Consider the following 18,505-nt stretch of genomic DNA (forward strand, 5'->3'; position numbering starts at 1 on the left):
ACGGAGTCTTTTGAAAAGCTGGATGTGGCAGAGGGAGAATTGCTTGATAAAGTTAAGAGATTAGGCAGCAGTAATACCTAATAAAGGACAGCATTTAGTATTATATGTGTGAGGCATTGTGTATGAAGTGTTTTACCTTCAATGTCTCATTTAATCCTTACTACAGGAATGTTGTGAGAAGTAACTGAAATAATACAAGTCAATCATTTAGCACAGGACCCGGTCTATAGTAAGTGCTAAACTCTGTTGACTGTACTATAAGCTCAAAAAAGTGTTCTTGTCCACCATTATTTGTGATAAATTTGTGTAACAGTGCCACATTTATTTGGAGACTCTTAAGCTTGAGATAGTAACAATAAACTTCTTTTTCTACTACCCCTTACCTCTTTCTTTCAAACATTTATACCATCTCATTGGTAGAAGGTACTGCTTACTCAGTTTGAAGGCTGCGCATTAGTTCATGTTGAGGTAGCCTTTGGGTGAGAGAGAGAGACCTGTCCTTTTTGTTGTTGTTATAAACAGGACACTATGAATTAGGAGACTAAGCATAGAGATAGTTATGGATAAATTAATTAAATTAAAACATAAAATATAACTGTACATCTTACCTGTCAAGCATTCTGAAAATTGATAATTGCTGCATCTGTTAACTATATCATTAACAATTTCAACATGGGTAACATCTTTAAGTATTTAAAAGTGCATATAGTTGGCTAAGTACAAGTATTTTCAAATAACTCATTCCGTTCTACTATTACTCTCCTTACCCACATATCAGAATACAGGTAATGTTATGTGGAAATATATAGGAAATAATTTTATAAGGAAAATATTTTGCTCTAGTTATCTTCAGTTGTTTATACTGACTACTGCATCTATATTCCTATAAAAATAAAAACATAATAGAGATGACTAAGCCTCCTTGGACCATCTTCCATCCATGGGTCCCTTTCCCCAGCCCCATCTTCAAAATAATTAGTGATATCCTTTTAGAACCTTTTCTATAAATCTCTCTTTGGTATCCTTATTTTAAAAAAACACAAATTGGTTATACATGGATTTTGCATCTTTTTCATTTGGAAATGTTTAATAGGTGTTTCCATATAATTACTTGGATATTTTACTCCACTTTTTTAAAAAAGCAGTTGAATGGCATGCCTTATTATTGCTGTACAATAATTTACTTATTCTTTCCTCAGTGGACACTTAGATTGTTTTTACTAATACACAGTGAGGTGTGATCATCCTTATATCCTCCTCTTTGAACACATATGCTTGTCTCTAGATTAGATACTTTAATTTATATAAACATAAATAAAGAGATAGAACTCTGGTACCTTATTATTAACTAATTTCATTCAACCCATCTCGCAACTGATTGCAGATAACTGGATATATATATCTTAATAGGTCTCTCCTTAATTCTTTTTAGTTTAAGAAAAATGATATAACAGTTGTCTTCTCTGCTTCATATATGGGAAAGGTAAAATGAGATAACAAATATTTGCTATAAGAAGTCCAATATAGCCCTGGCTGGTGTAGCTCAGTGGATTGAGCATGGGCCTGCGATCCAAAGGGTCACTGGTTCGATTCCCAGTCAGGGCACATGCCTGGGTTGCGGGCCAGGTCCCCAGTATGGGGTATATAAGAGGCAGCCATGCATTGATGAATATCTCCTCTCTTTCTCTTTCCCTTACCCTCTCTCTAAAACTAAATAAATTTTTTTTTAAAAAGTCCTATATAAATCTGAATTCTACTAGATTTTAATCTCAAAAGCACTGACTATACTTCATTCATCTTTGCATATTTTAGAGCACATTGCATGGCATATAGTGGGCAATGTTTATGGAATGGACACCAGAAATGGTGAACCAAGAAGTAGGTCATATCTCGGAGAAAGTTGCAGACCACTTAAATTTTCTTATATGTAGATTTTACATTACCTGATATCTGTGTGTTTTTCACTGAAATTTTCCCACCTTTTCAACTTCATCTCACTTCCCAGTTGCATTATACCATGATTGATTAAATTTATCATGTTCTTTCATGACCTTTCCCCCAACACAGTTGTCATTGACATCCTGCAAGACTTGTATTACTCATCTCTCATGGTTAAGCTGAAGCACTACAGTCTTCACGAAGTTTTTCCTGCCCGTCCTTAATTCCTGAGTTGGCATTTCTTTCTTTTGACCTCCATTGCAGGTTATGCACCTGCACATGGCACTGAGTAAATGTTGCTGAATGAATGTATGCCCGCCTCTGGGACCTGGTGGGGTGTCACAGAACCAGGCGGGGCCTGGAACTTTGGAGATAAATTATCTGAATGGAGAAAGGGAGGGGCATGTTTTTGCTGACTTGTGGGATGCGGTATACATGGTGCAAAGGAGGTCAATTAGATCTTCTGTGATGTAACCCTACCTGTCCCATGTTTTCATCCTCATCTTTCATCCCATTTTCTCCTTGTTTGTTTTACTACCTGCACTTCACCAATAGCCCAGCTACTTGTGGTTTCCCAAAACTTGCCATTCTGTTTTACTCCTTTAAGTCTTTTTCTGGGTGCAGTTAACTTATGTCTAAGATATTCTTTTCCTCTCACGTACCCACCTAGTAAATATGTTTTCATCTTCCAAGGCCCAGCTTAGTTGTCACCTTTACTGAATCCTCTTTTAAAATTCTACCCTTATATCAAAATTGACTGCTCCCTCCTTTTCCCTTATATACTGCACTTCCGACTCAGTTATTACATGTATTTGTTGATGTTTGTCTCCTACTAAAATGAAAAGTTTTGAACATAAGCAACTGTGCTTTTATTAATTTGAATATTCAGCACCCATTATAGTATTAAGTAGTAGTCACTCAGTGAGCTTATTAAAATATAATACATATGAAAATATATTAAAATAATACATTAGAAAATGTTATTTTATAAAGATGTTAATTAGATGACCACTTTCATATAGTTTGCAGTTCAAAGTTCATATTTCATTAGGGAAGTCCTTCTGGATTTATAGATAAGTATTATGTGATCATATTCTGATTTTTTTTAATTCAGTTATACAATTAAAAACATTAAATATTCTCTAAGGGTATCTATAATTGTTTGGAGAAATGTGAAACAGATTTATATATAATAAATTTGCTGAGATAAGAGTTTCTCTACAGTTCTGGGGTTATTCTTGACCAGCTAACAAAAATTTCATTCACTATAATTATAATAAGACTACTAGCCATCTATACAAGCAAGTGTTAGATTTGAAAGACTGACACATATTTCATAAAATTATTGCATTGTACACATTATATTTTAGAGACTTGATTCAGTCTAATTTTTTAATTAAATTTGTTGCAGTGACAATACTGTTTTGTCAGTTTTAACTTTGCTCATCTTGAATTCTTCTTTTTAAGATTCTGAGTACCATTTTAGTAGTGAAATCTTTGTTTAAAAGTTTCTGTTTACACACAGATTTTATTTTTGTTAGCAGGCTTAATGGTCTTATAATTTACCACAGTTATCAAATGACCGATCAGGTGTATGTGTATAATTTAACAATAGTCAAATTTAGCTTTTTGTTAGTTAATAAAGGTTTTATGATATCACTAATAACTATCCATTTACATTATATCTAACTCAGGAACTTAATTGTCACACTCCCAGTGCCACAACACACATTAGCAGCTGGTTAGCAGTCCCACCTGGGGAAAGTCAGCTGAGGGCCATGATGTTAGAAAGAAGGGCAAGGTGTTAGGAGAAAAACAGGGAAACCAGGAAGGGATTGCAACTGCATAGGGATCAGGTGGTGAAACTTCTCATAACTTTCTCTGAATCTTCATATGAAAATACCATTTTATATTAATATTTTAACCAAATTATTTTAATTTCACTTGTCATTGCGATAATTGGTTCATTACAAATATTTATGGTTAATGTGAAATGAAAATTGGTTCTTTCAAGTGCTTTCATTATCTTTCTCCTTTTTAACCTATTATAGGAACTTACTGTCATAGTACATTTATATCATCTTTTTTTAAAGATAACATCTATGCAGAGGATGAGTTACCCAAAATTTAATTAAAGAAAGAGGCACTGAACAGTAACTCTTGTTTTTATCTTAAAGCCCTAATGTATTAGAAAATAATGAGATATGAATTGGAAAAATATACAAAAAGCTAGTTATATAATATGTTTTGATGAATTATAACCATTCTGCCTTAGATTTATTGCACTTTTCTTGATCCTTAGAAAATGGTAGCACTCACCACAAAACCACAGTACATAAATTGCCAAGTGTGGCTGACTTGCACATTCCTTTTAGAAGAACTTATTACTGGTAAGCCTTTTAACCATGAGAAATGGTCAACATTCATGAACTTGAGGCAGTGTATTAAATGAGAAAATTGGGAAGTTTTGTTTTTTTTAAGAAGAGGTAATATGTATCATTATGTTACTTCAATATTAATGTTTATTATTTTTCTTTAGAAAGTAATTTATTATAGGGGTCGAAGTTGAGAAATCCATTGTTTGGTAACATAATTCTTTGCTCCCTTCAAGCTTGTAAATGCCACTAAATCTGCTATTGAAGTAAATAGCATTTAAATGACCAATTTGGTATGTTTCTGTTATTTTATGTTTGCAAATAACTGGTTAACTATATAAAATGATCAAATATGGCCGCTATTTTATTGTAAAGATGGGTTACAATGATCTTATTTTTAATCTTAAATGGTTAGTATTTGAATTTTAGATTTTTAAATACATAGCTATAATTCTTATATTTGAACTTGTAGGAAAATAACTTGATATTATAGGTTTTGGGGGGAAGGTTTCCTTTGCTTTCATAAAGTTGTAACATCATGTTCTAAGAAATACAATCCTAATAATATGCTGTTAAAAATAACTTTGAAATTTTTCATGTTATACATTTGTAAATTCTTTTGAAGGTAAAAATGTGAAGTGCATCAACTATTACCTAAATGGCATTTTAATTTTAAAAGTTATAACGTCACTCAGCTATTTTTACTTCATATCAGTGCTTCTGTCTATAATGAAAATATTCTTTGAAGAGTAACTCAGGTGCAGTATGATAATGTCAGGCAACCACAGAAGAGACACCTTATAGTTATAAGAAATTGTTAACAGCATATTGACAAGCAAAGAGATAAGTTGAAAGATTCTACCTTCCCATTAAACATTCTGGAGAAGTTAGTGTTAATAATCATTGAGGTCAGAGGGTCTTTGCAGTACAGACAGTTCTGTTAAATTGTGCAAAAAACACATCACAAGATTTGTGGGAAAAATGGGATTCAGAGTATAACACTCAAAACTTCATTGGTGAACATTTAGAAAAAAGATAGGAACTTTTACAAAAAACACAGTAGTATAAATGTTAAGTGGTTAAAAAACATGTAAATACTTAGGCAGTATTTATACAATAAATGTTCTTTGCTTTGAAAAAGCCTGAAGTTTGCTTATGGAAATGAGCTTATTATTCTGAAGTGGTCAAAGGGGGGGTTCTGAAATTAGAAGGAAAATTGTGTCACAAGATGTGGATGGGTGTGCCAGACTGCACGCAGGTGCTCTGAGCTGAGAGGTGGCTGGCAGACATTTGAGGTGTGTTCATATTCACATTGTGTGTGTTCATATATAGCTTGTTTCAGGAAAGTATGGTTTCTGCATTCATCTAGTGTTTCTCACAGTCAAAATCACAGCCAAATTGACTTAATTTTTTTCATCACCATTTATCATCCCATACCCTCTACCATCCCACCCCACAGGTACCCACTGTTGTCCATGTCCAAGGCAACCAAATTTACTTGATGCTCAAATTGTTCACTAATATATCAATGGCACTGGAACAGATTTGCAGTTTCAAAACAGGTATTATAGCAGCACTGACTTACAGCTGAGGGTAAGGAAAACACTTCAGTTTGGAGAGCTGGACACCACTTTTTTACTGGTCTTTAAATCTAGATGTATTCTGATGCATATTTAGAGATTTATTGCAGCAAATAGTTACTAAGCATCTACTAATTGCCATATACTTTCTAAGTGTTTAGGGTACAGGAATGAACATGTTACTTTCTTCACTTTGGAACTAACAGTTTAAAGGAGTTGTTGACAAGGTTCAGTTCTAAGAGGTAAAATTGGACAGATGTGTGAAAGAGGAGTCTTGCAAGGAATCTATTAGGCAATGTGGCCTATCTCTAACCTCTTCTTAAATTACATACTTTTACAGGATAATTTCCTAGGATCCTGTGTAAATCAAGATTCCAGTATTCACAGAAATGATCCTCTAATAATTACTGTAAAAATCACAATTAAACTTTACCATGGTATATATGTTAAAGTGGAAAGACCTCCTTCTTCATAAACTAAAGGAGAATCCTAATGCATTTGAGAAATGAATTTTAGTACATCTTATTTCTCCTTGATATTCAGCATGAACTGTATTTTTCTGTTAACATAATTGTGTTCAAGTAAAACTCAGCCATGTAAGAAAGGGGCAAAGATAAAATGATATGTATGTAGTTTTACATATACTAAAACTTTAGCATTAGAATCTATCAGAGCCTTCTGCAGTGGTTACCTCTACAGAACAGAATAAGAGTGAGGAGGCATGATGCAGGGAATGTGCTGGTTTCCCTGAGAAACCCTGTAGTACTATTTGACTTTTTAAACTATGTACATGTTTTCTTCTTTAATTTTATTTAAATTTTTATTGTAGTGTATGTCATGTTAAAATTTATTACCTGAACAAAAAAGTTAAGACACTTAAAAATCAGTTTTTGTATATGTACTGTTTTGTTTGTTTGAGCTTATAGGGGCCTAAAAAATATTAGTATTTCTCCCCCACCCTCAAAATTCTTCTGGCTGGGCTAATAATCAAATTAGCAGACAGATTAACAGAAGAAAATCAAAGTTTTAATACATGTGCATGAGAATTCACATAGACATGAAAATTCCCATGTAAGTTCCAAAGACAGTAAGGCAACACTGGGTATATAAGACATTTTTGGGTACAGGAAAAGGGGGGGATATCAGATTTCAGAAGCAAGAATTGGCAATTACAGTTAGTTGAGGAAGAGAGGAACATACATGGCAGGAAAATTCTTGCTAGGCAACTCAAACAGTGGGATGGATGTATGGTAGCCAGCCTAACGGCACATCTGAAGACATTCGTGAAGCAGGTTTCTCTGTCTGAGCCTCTTGGGTGAGAAAGGGGGAGGGTCAAAAGTTTTCTCTAAATCTTGTGTTTTAATAAACAACTTAAAATCAGTATTCCCAAAAGCAGCTTCAGGGTGGCAAACTTGTCCCTCTGAGCTGTAAGGAATGTTGGCCTGCAGGGGAAATTAGTAATGACCGTATAATGTTTTATAATGTTTATAATCAAGAAGAATGTTTTCAACTGTTCTTAAATTATATGGTAGGATTATCTTACCTCATCTGCATTCAAGTTTTGATAAACACCAAAACCAAAGATGCTTTTCAAATGTCTATCTGCAGCCCAGACCTCTCCTCAGTTCCAGACCCATATATTCCAATTTCTTCTTGTGATATCTCTATTTTAGTGTTTCAAAGGCACATGAGGATATAAAGTACAGCATAGGGAATTGATTAATAATATTATAATAACTGGCATCAAATGATACTAGACTTATTGGGGGAAGTCACTTTATAAGTTGCATAAACTTCTAATCACTATGTTATACACCTGTAACTAAAATAATATTGTATGTCAACCGTAATTGAAAAAAAATCAGCCAAAAATAAATGAATGAATGAATGTTCCCTCCCTAGTCTCGACACATTCAAAATCAAACTATAATCTACCCCGTAGTTTATATATAGTCTTAGACCTTTTCCATTGTTCCCTAGTTTATACATACTATAAACTGCCATACTATTGAGCATATGAGAAATCAACCTTGACACCTCCTTCTGTACCCCAATATCTGGTCCATCACCAAGTGCTGTTAATTATTACTTCCTAAGTATCTCTTAAGTTTCTTCTACTCAGTCTCCATTGCTGACTCTACAGTTACAGTTTATTACCATTTCCTGGTTAGGCTACATCAGTAGTAGTTTTCTAACTGGGCTTCTCACATATCCTTTTACCCTTTTCTCCACACTATTGCCATTCTCCATTTATGAGATCTGTCCAGGAAAAGTCCAGCCATTTTTAATATAATGAGAATGGTTTGTGCAACATCCAATTAACCTGGCAGCCAAGTTGAGTGGACTGGAATGCACATGTATGAACAATGACAACTTCACTGTACTAGTCAGTGGAGGCAGTAAACATCATTGAGTGAGCATGTGTACTGTGTGGCTGTTGCATTCAAAATGACTGAGCAAGTAGAGCAACAAATTTGCATTACATTTTGTATTAAGCTTGAACATTCCTCTGTAGAAACTATTTGGATCCAGAAGGCCACAGCTGTCGGCATCTGGTGATTGGCAGCTTCATCACAACAATACACCTGCTTGTGCATCACATCTCATTTGAAATATGAAGTCACCTGCGTGACTTGGCCCCCCCTACAGCCCAGATTTGGTGCCCTGCGACTTACAGCTTTTCCCAAAACTGAAATCACCTTTGAAAGGGAAGATATTTCAGACCATCAATGAGATTCAGAAAAATACAACAGGGCTCCTGATGGTGATTGGGAGAACTGTGCGAGCTCTCAAGGTGCCTACTTTGAAGGGGACTGAGGCACATTGTTCTGTGTACAGTGTTTCTTGTATCTTCTTCAATCAGTGTCTCTACTTTTCATATTATATGTCTGGATACCTTCTGGACAGGCCTCATATACATACTGTCATGTCACCTTCCCTGACTTTGAGCTTAAATCCTTCAGTGGATTCCCATTACCTTAAAGATAAAACCTCCAAATTGTAATGGCCTATAGTAAGACCACTGAATCACTTCATGATTCAGGCCCTACCTTTTTCCTGCTCTATTCTCTACAGTTTTTCTTAATGTTCCATGCTGCCTTTGAATCTCTGTTTTTGAATAATAAAAAAAGAGATGAAAAATGACTGATAGCAACAAGATAAACTGAGATGGCAGGCATCTGATCTGGTGGCAGAAGGGGGAAGACAGAAGATAAAATAGTGGGCAAGTTAAAATAGTTATCTTAGTTACAAACTTGTATTGATGTTCCTGTAATCCAGGAGCTTCTGTGACCTGGAGAGCAAGGGCATTATGAATGCCAGATTGTGGAGATTGTGCATTCTGTTTTGTTCCTCCAGTGAGTGTTGTTTGGTTCGTTGGTTTGCTTGCTTGTTTACTCTCTTGTCTGTTTTATTTAACATGGCTAAACTCAGTCTACATGTTAACTGTAGACTGAAATCTCAGTTTTGTTATTTTAGCCTTAGCCTGGCTGCTTGGAATCACTCCCATACATGTAGTTTGGGGATCAGAAGTGTGTACACCTGATTCTATACACTGATTCTATTCAGTGTATAGAATACATGGAATTCAATGCTTGTGGGTTTTGTTTTTTGTTTTGTTTTGTTTTTTTCTTTTTTGTGATTTACTGAGTAGGTTTTCAGCTGCTATGGTTATGTCAATCCGTCCTTTGGTTCATTGAGTAAAACTGCAGGTTTTCTGTCTCAGTGTTTCCTCTGCTCTCTCTGGCTGAAAGCCACTAAAAATTGGAAAGTCACCTCATTCCATCTTCTAAGTACTGAGTCCCTTCTCCCCACCCCTAGCAGCAGCAGCACCACCACCCCTTCTTTGTTGCCTTCTTCCTTCAAGTAGTTGTTTTTTAATACTTTGTCTATTGTTTCTAGTTGTTCGTGGTGAGAGCTGGTCTATTAGGAGCTGCTTAGTCATTACAGGGAATGGAGCCCTCAAATACATTTATACATTTGAACAGTTTCCTCATTTGTGTACTTGATAGTTTTTATTAGAAAAGCAAGCAAGTGTGATGAGTTTCACAAAGAATTTTAGAAATCTCTTTATATGTTTTAATAATGGAAGCAGTTTAAATTTATTTTCGTGATTCATCCTCTTTTAAATGATAAAAGTAGTCCTGATTAGGTTGAATTTTATTTGCCTCTCCCTCAAATTGTATATGTTTCCAAATCTAGCTCATAGGAATATGTTTTTGAAACAAAGTAATGTGAAGAAACCATATAGTGAAAACCTTCGTTTCATTGAAAGGTGTGACCTAGGTTCTGGGGAGATAGCAGTAAATCTCAAAGTTCTTGATCCTTTGGAGCGAACATTGTGGGCATAGCTACGTAGAAAATAAATAAAATGCTGTGAAGCAAAAGCAAGAGTATAAGAATGCGGTGGGGGTAGACAAGCGTGGCATTATTTTAGATAGATTGGTCGGGAAGTGATTTCGGAGGAAGTTATATTTGGCCAGAGATCTTAATGCAGTAAGGGGAGGAGCCATGCAAGTAATCTGAGGGGAAAGTGTTCCGGGTACAAGGAACAGCAGGTCCAGAAGCCCTAAAATTGGGGCTTCTTTGAGAAATCAAAGAACCAAAAGCTCAGTTCAGAACTGAGGGAACAAGGAGTGTGGTAGATGAAGTTTGAGGGGTAGCAGTTAGCCAGTTGTAGGATTTTGAGCAGGGGGAATGATTGCTTTCCCCCTGTGAAAAGGGGTTTACTTTTCACAAAGATCACTCTGCTCACTAGAGTAGGGGTGCATGTGGAACAAACAGTGAAGGCAGGGAGAAGACCGCTGAGGAGACCCGGGCAGGTTAGGATGGGGAAAGTGGTCAGATTCAGAATATTGGTTTTCTGATGACTTGATGATGGATTGGATATGGGACTTTAGAGAAGGAGCAACTGGATGAATGATCGTACTATTATTTACTGAGATGAGAAGGACTGGGGAATAATTGGTTTAGATGGGGGGAAATGAAGAGTTTTAGATACCCAGAAGGAGACGTCGGGCAGGTAGCAGGCTCCATTAGTCTGGGACTCAAGAGGGAGAGCTCCCTTGGAGTTGGGAATATAAATTTGCAAAGACTGTTTAAAGCAGTGTGTTTGGATGGATTACCTTGAAAAGAAACCCTAGGTCTGCCCTCCATAGCCCACCAACATTTAGATTTCCAGAAAAGCAAGAGAATCTGACAGAACTGAGAAGCTGCCAGTGGGTAGGAAGAAAGCCGGAAGAGTATAAATCTCAGATGCCAAGAGAAGAAATTGTTTAAAGAATGAGGGAGTGACCCTGGCTGGTGTGGCTCAGTTCCTTGAAGTATTGTCCCACGGGTTAGATTACAGGTCAGGGCACATGCCTAGGTTGCTGGTTTGGTCCCAGTCGTGTTGAATATAAGATGCAACCAATAAATGTCTGTCTGTCAGACTGCCTCTCTCTCTCTCTCTCTCTCTCTCTCTCTCTCTCTTCCTCTTCCCCCATCCCCCCACTTCCTAGAATCTAACAAAATAAATAAATTTTTAAAAGAATGAGGAAGTGACTAAGGAGAGATTCAGTAAGATGAGGATTGAAGACTGACCTTTGGGTTTGACAACCTGAAGGTCTATAACTGCTTTGATTGTTAAGTACTTTCAGTGGAGGAAAAACTATGAAAGCCTGATTGTGGTAGGTTTAAAAGACATGAGGAGGAAGGAAATGACACATAAATATAAACAATCCTTTCCAGCAGTTTTAGCCCAAAAGAAGAAGGGGCAGAGAATGGATAGCTTGATTGAAGTCAAGGGCAGCTTTCTCAAGATTAGCAGTACCCCTTAAATTATTTTTAAATATTATTTACTGCCCTGGCCAGTGTGGCTCGGTGAGTTAGGTGCCATCCTGCAAAGCAAAAGGTCGCCAGTTCGATTCCCAGTCAGGGCACATAACTGGGTGGGTTGCAGGATCAGTCCGCAAAATGGGGAATGTACAAGAGGCAGCCAATTAATGTTTCTATCTCTCTCTTTCTCCCTCTCTTCCTCTCTAAAAATAATTTAAAAATTTTAATATATCATTTACTAATTTCAATACTTTTTTCTGCAACACTATTGTAGAAAGACTTTAAGTACTGAACTCGTGTGTGGGTGTGTGTGTTTTACATAGAAATAGATTTGGGAAATCTAGAATGCAGATAATTTGGTTGGCAGTGCTTTCACCTGATGTGTAACTGAGCCAAAGTACCATTGAATTAAGTAAAACTTAATCAAATGATAATAAAAAGCTGAAAGGCTTTATTATGCATGCTATCTAAGTAAGCCTTTATTTTATTGAGGACTCAGAAGTTCTATCATAACTAAGTTTACTCAAAAATATTTTAATGTTTACTGTTATGCTGAAAACTGCCTTCAAAGCTCTAGATACACAATAATGGGTCAGGGATCCAGTTCTTACATTCGTAGAGTGTACAGGCTTCTATTTACTTTAGCTTATGTTTATGTGGTTGAAAGAAGTACTACAGATAAGAAATTTGTTTTTAAAGAGATTGTCTTTTTGTTAAATTTTATTCTAAAATTAAATATATATATTTTTAAATTGTTTGTTTGTTTGTTTGTTTGTTTTGGGGGTGGGGGAGGAAAGGAGAAAGAGTGGGAGAGAAACATCGATGTGTAGTTGCCTTGCATGTCTCCCCCACTGGGAACTGGCCCGCAACCCAGGCATGTGCCCTGACTGGGAATCGAACCACGATCCTCTGGTTCTCAGGCCCACGCTCAATCCACTGAGCCACACCAGCCAGGGCAATATATTTTAATTATTAAGCAGATGCCATGATTTTAAATCTTTTAATAAGCTATTTAGGTTTAATATACTTATATATTATTTATGTCCCAAAAAAGCTTTCAAGAACCAGCATGGTTTATGTTAGGAATATTAGAAATAAAAATAAGGCAGATAGTTCTCAACTTTGGCTACATGTTAGAATCACTTGAGAAACTGTTAAAAATATGTATGTCCAGGCTCCTCCCCAGCCAATTAAATCAGAACCCTTCAGGTGGGGTAGGGGGTCATGGCAAGCATTAGTATTTTTTAAATACTGGTGTAATAGAAACATGAAATAAAATTCTACTAAGCCCCTGAGAATGAATTGATTATACATTTAAGGATTAAATATATCTGAAAATAAGAGAAAATATCAAATGTATTGGGTTATAGATCATTTTTAAACAAAGTATGCAAAGTTATTTGTAGAACCAGAACCAGAACCAAACGTTTTTAGGATCCTAATTTTGTGTAGAATGAGAATTACTCTCCTCAGGCTGTCTGCTAATCATTAAGGAAAAAAAATCAGTAGTTACTCAGTTTCCCTTTTTAAAAGAATGAGAGAAGACCCCCTTGACAGTAATTCTTTACTTAAATACCTTTGGCATAGCCATTATAAAGCATAAAAATATGTAGGAAATAGACAATTTAAAGTTTGCCATCAGGTATTATAAACTGAAAAGATGGTATAAAGCTTTATAGGACTAAGTAATATTTTTATAGTTTATATTAAATCTAGTATATGTTATACTAGAGCACAATATCCTTTTGTATTGAAATTTTAAATTCACAGCAGTATTCATTCTGTAATCAGTTCTCATTAAATTGTTTTTTCTTTCTTTCACAGAAAATGCTTGGACAGAAGAGATGAGTTCTATTTCCACTAAGGCCTAGAATTGCCTGCTGTACAAATAGTCCTGATCAGGCAATATACGAATGGCCCAAGGAAGCCACCAAATTGATTTTCAGGTTTTACATGACCTGCGACAAAAATTTCCTGAAGTACCTGAAGTTGTTGTATCCAGGTGCATGTTACAGGTCAGTGTTCAATGATTTCTGAATTTATTAATACAAACCTGGTATTTTTTTAAACATGAGAAGAAAACTTTTTAATCTTCTTACTGGCTTTAATGTGCTATGATGAAAAGAGATGAGTTTTGGTGTCTGGTAGTCAGCGGCCTTTAACAAGTCATGTAGTCTCTGTACCCCATCAGTAATGCGGACAATATGTGGACAGTACCTACCTTGTAAAGTAAATGTGAGAATTAAACAAGGTCCCAATAGAAAGCTTTGATACATGGTTTATGCTTACTGTGAGCTTGCTTTACTTTTCCCCCTCCTATTTTGCCAGGAGAATTCCAGATCTTCCTGTGAAAGTGAGAGAGTCATTAAATAGGAGTCAAGACTTTGGGGTTCTAATTCTAAATAGGCATCTCAAGCGTATTTGGCAGGTACTATGCCTTCTTTGTACTTGAGTTTTCTTTTCTGTAAAAATGAAGGAAATTGACTAGACAAAGCCTAAGATCCCAATTCTAAAAAGTTCATTTTTATATTTTTAAATTTAATCTGTAAGTTTTCCAATTAATATTACTAAACAACTAACACATTTTTTTATTTTTCTTAGTATGTACAATTTTAGAAATCCATGATTCTAAATATTTATTAATGGTTGTGCCTTCTCATTTGATTAAACTGGAGGTCTTCCTATCAAAAACTATTTTTCAGTTTGTTAAAATAGAGATATAAAAAAGTAATTTGGACTCAAGACATATTTACTCTTGACAAATTAAAGTTTGAAATTGTATGAAAATTTTAAAGACTCAATATTTATACTTGCTATTAAGTGACTATGTTTTGCTAACACCCTTATTACCTTTTATCTGTACCATTCATTTGTGTGAACCTGCCTTTACTCTGCCATCCATCCTCCTTACTTCTGCCAAAGTCTTTCTAAATGCAGATTTTAATATATATTTACCTGCTTGAACCTCATTGTTGTTCTCCATACCTTCAGAATAAAGTTCATATCTTGACTAGGTCTGGAATCTGGAATCCTGCCTTCTGCAGCCTGATCACTTGCCCATTCCTTCTTCCTCACAACCTATGCTGTAGTCATCCTCAACTGATTGGAATTCTCCCAACATGCCTGACTCTTTATATAATAAAGTATTGAAAATGTTTTCAGTTAATAATATTGCATTGCTGGAAGAGTTGATCTTAAGTGTTCTTACCACCAAGAAAAAAAAATGTTGACTCTGTGAAGTGGTGGGTATGTTAATTAACTTGGTTGTTTAATTTTACATATATGACATATATATGACATCACTGCAGTGTAGATCTAAAAACATGCTATAATCTGAATATATACAATTTCTAGTTGTCAATTGTACCTCAGTAAAGCTGGAAAGAAATTATTTTTTCAAAAATTGAATAATAAATAGTTGAATTCTATTTTGATTCACCAAAATGAGTCCTGTTTTGCTTGCCAATTACCTGTGAAGCAGATCATACTCATATTGAGTTAATAATCATTCTGAGCATCTCAGTAATGTGCTTTTTAGATGATGGAACAAGAATGCACCCCTGTTTCTGGAACTACTCACATCAATTCCTTGTGCTCTAGATTCTCTAAAGTAGCTATTTATCATCAGGCATAATACATATTTTTAAAATTTATTGATACTCAGTGATTAAATCTTCCAATAGTGTGAAAATATAGCATAGTTGGCATTTGGGGGATTTTTTTAACTGATTTTTTCACTATTCTTTTAATACAGTTGAATCTGTATAAGTTTAGAAATGCTGTTTCTATTCAAAATAATGTATTAAATAGTATTCATTCGGCATTTTTAAAATTTAATATTTAAGTATCATATCCTTAATTGATAACTTCTCAGATGATTCCTACCTACCATCTTTATCCGTATTTCTGTTAAAACACCTACCATTTCGTATTATATTTATACACACATTAATCTCTTCCACTGGATTGTGAGATCCTTAGGAACAGTGACTGTATTTCTTTCTACTTGCCGAGTGGGTTGAAGGAGTGAATGAGTAAGAGTTTGAGAAGGATGATCACAGTATATACTTACTTTTGATTACCATCTGTAATCTCCATGTCTGCACATGAAGCTTGGGGAAGAATGAACAAGGAACTGGAATTACAATTCAGGTTCTTCTACAACTTTGAAGAGAATGTAGGTTTGTATATATACAAAAAAGCAGTGATTCTCAACCTTTTAAAAACTTGACCCCACCTGTTTTGATACACTTAAAAGGAACCCTCTAAAGTTCCCCAGTAAAAGTGCTTAGGGCTTATTTGAGAACTAGCTGATTCCAGGTCTGGGGTAGGGAGTGGACAAAGTGATCTGGACATGTTGTCATACAGAAAGCAAGGCAGCTATCTATGAAAAACTACTGGGTTCACAGTATATGTACATGGAAACCAACTTGAAATTATTCCCACTAGCTTAAAGATAGGATATAATGACCACAATCAGTTGACACATACCAACATGTTAAAGATATAGGAGTTTATAATGATACAAAAAATAAATCTTGGTCAGCTTTGGAGGTTGTTGGGGTACCAATTCATTACTCTAAAAACTAGCAAAGAAAAATAATATATGTATTCTGCCTCTTCTGGGCAAAGACTAACCAAATAGTTAAAGAAAGCAAGTTCTTTGAGAAAGAATCAGAGCTAAAATATGAAGGAATATGAGGAAGAAGGAATCGTATAATTGGGATATCACCACTATCACCATTTTGCAACCCCTAATAAAATTAAGTTTCTAGAGAGCGATCATCAGTACCTGCTAAAAATCATTAGCTGGATCAAGCTGACATCAGAATCTATCAGTCAGCTTCAAGATCACAAAAAGTCAGACATTGTTGTGCTTCTTGTGTGACACAATAAGAAATAAACCCTCTAAAGGGTCTGGACAAACATTCACACAAAACCTGCTCACACCTATAGAATTATAACTACTAGTTTATGGTGAAATACAGGGGATATTGCTACCACAGGGTGCAGTCAGCCAGTCCAAATGGGGAAGTCCATTAGATGGCCAAGTTTTCCAACATATGGCTAAAAAAAAATTAGAAACATAAGAAGCATATCAACCAAATAATTGGACCTTGCCTAAGTCCAGACTTAAACAAACTAAAAGGACATTTATGAAACAATCAGGGGACTATAAACTCTTTGGATATTAGATGATATTAAGTATTAATTATTTTAAGGTATGATAATGGCATTGTGGTTATTTGGGGTTTTTTTTTAAGTTCTGATTATTTAAAGACACATATAGACGTATTTACAGATGAAAACAAAACATTTAAGACTTAAGTTACCCTGGTGGGGAGAGTATTTGGGTCATAGACATTGGATGAAAAAAGATTTGCCACATATCAAATACTGTTAAAGATGATGGATGATGGATAAAGAGGAATTTGTTATATTCTATTTATTCTATTGTAGCATTATAAAATTCTTGTAAGTTCTTTTATGTGCTGCTGGTAAGAAAGTAATATAAGTTATGGCATATCTGGGACTAGAACATATTAAATAATCAGATTATAAAGGATTGAAGGGATTTCTGAGAGCTCAAGAAAATTAGAGAGGAAGACTTTGTAAAGATAAGTGCCAGCTTTTAGAAAGCAAGTTCAGGATTGGATTTGGTTTAGAATGTACATTTTAATTTGGAAATGTTGGCAAAGATGAGAAGTTGGAGTCTTTGTGGGCTTTGGCTTAGAAGAGAGAATAATTTACAAGGAATAGCAATAGTTAGCTTGAAGCAAAAAGCACCAATTGGATTTGGCTAAAGATACAATCTAATTATAATAAGGGGTAATGAGTTTATAAAAGATTGATGAATTTTTAAATTACATTTGAAAAACTAACATTAGAGTTAGGAGTCCGATAAAAGGATTTTTCTAGCATGAGAGATCTAAGCTGTTGATTTGGGGTGGGAGAAAAAATAAAACCACCTTTTCTTTTGTGCTGTTGATCAGACTGTGAGCTGTCATTTCTTAAACAAGAATTCAAAATGCCTTTTTAGTTCAGTTTTCTGTAACAAGATTATATCTCATCAAAATACCTATAGACATTTTAACTTGGTTATTCATCTTTTTTTATATATCTAAAACTGCCTCCATTCTGTCAGGCTTCTAATTCTCAAGTTTTCTTTGAATTCTCTTTCTGGTAAGCCCATTTTATTGACTGTTGACTTTTAGTGTCTGCTATGTCATATCTTCTAACAGGTCTTGTATCAATAGACTTGTTTTCCCAAAACCCTTTGTGTCTCCACCTCTCTATTCATTTATGTTTAGCGGGTCTCCCCATTGCCTGTCTTAAAGTCCAAACTCCAGTGTGACTCATTTTTCAAAGTCCTCAATTATTTCATCCCAGTCTGCTTTTCTGACAACTTATTCTTCAAAATATCCAATATAAACCTTTTAACTTCAGCCAAATCTGTTATAATCACCTTGTTTAGAACATGCTTTTACTTAATATTTATCTTCCTTTACTCATGCCATTTTCTTCACCAAAAATATTTTTAGCCAAATCCTACATATCCGATGAAATCCATCAAGTATTACCCCCCTCATTAACAGAAGTCCTTTCTCCTTTCTTCAGTGTCCTACAAAATTTACTATCTGTTGAACTTCAGTACCAGTTATTATCTGGCAGATACTCGACATTTTAGTGATGTTACCTTTTCAAAAGCCCATGGTTCAAAAGCCCAAGTTACAGTCTCTTCTAGGGAAAAATTTGATTTTATGTGTCATTAAGTCTTCCACAGTCTCAATCTCCATG

General features: G+C 35.1%; 1 protein-coding gene across 9 annotated transcripts in view; it reads left to right on the forward strand.

Moving 5' to 3' along the window:
* The window catches only part of TAB2 (TGF-beta activated kinase 1 (MAP3K7) binding protein 2), a 75,323-nt gene that overhangs the window by 27,503 nt on the left and 29,315 nt on the right, over nucleotides 1-18,505 (forward strand). For 5 of the 9 annotated variants that reach the window (XM_037156863.2, XM_053663426.1, XM_053663423.1 and 2 more), the window contains 2 exons: nucleotides 13,532-13,722; nucleotides 14,036-14,135. In XM_037156863.2, coding sequence (XP_037012758.1) covers nucleotides 13,661-13,722; nucleotides 14,036-14,135 — 162 coding nt within the window. In that variant the 5' untranslated portion in view covers nucleotides 13,532-13,660. Of the gene's footprint in view, nucleotides 1-166; nucleotides 230-4,240; nucleotides 4,329-13,531; nucleotides 13,723-14,035; nucleotides 14,136-18,505 lie in introns of all 9 variants that reach the window. The other 4 variants (XM_053663420.1, XM_053663421.1, XM_053663422.1 and 1 more) reach the window with 4 other exon arrangements.

The sequence above is a fragment of the Artibeus jamaicensis genome, unplaced genomic scaffold (assembly GCF_021234435.1).
Source record: "Artibeus jamaicensis isolate MK-2021 breed Jamaican fruit bat unplaced genomic scaffold, CSHL_Jam_final contig_3176, whole genome shotgun sequence".
Taxonomy (NCBI): Eukaryota; Metazoa; Chordata; class Mammalia; order Chiroptera; family Phyllostomidae; genus Artibeus; species Artibeus jamaicensis.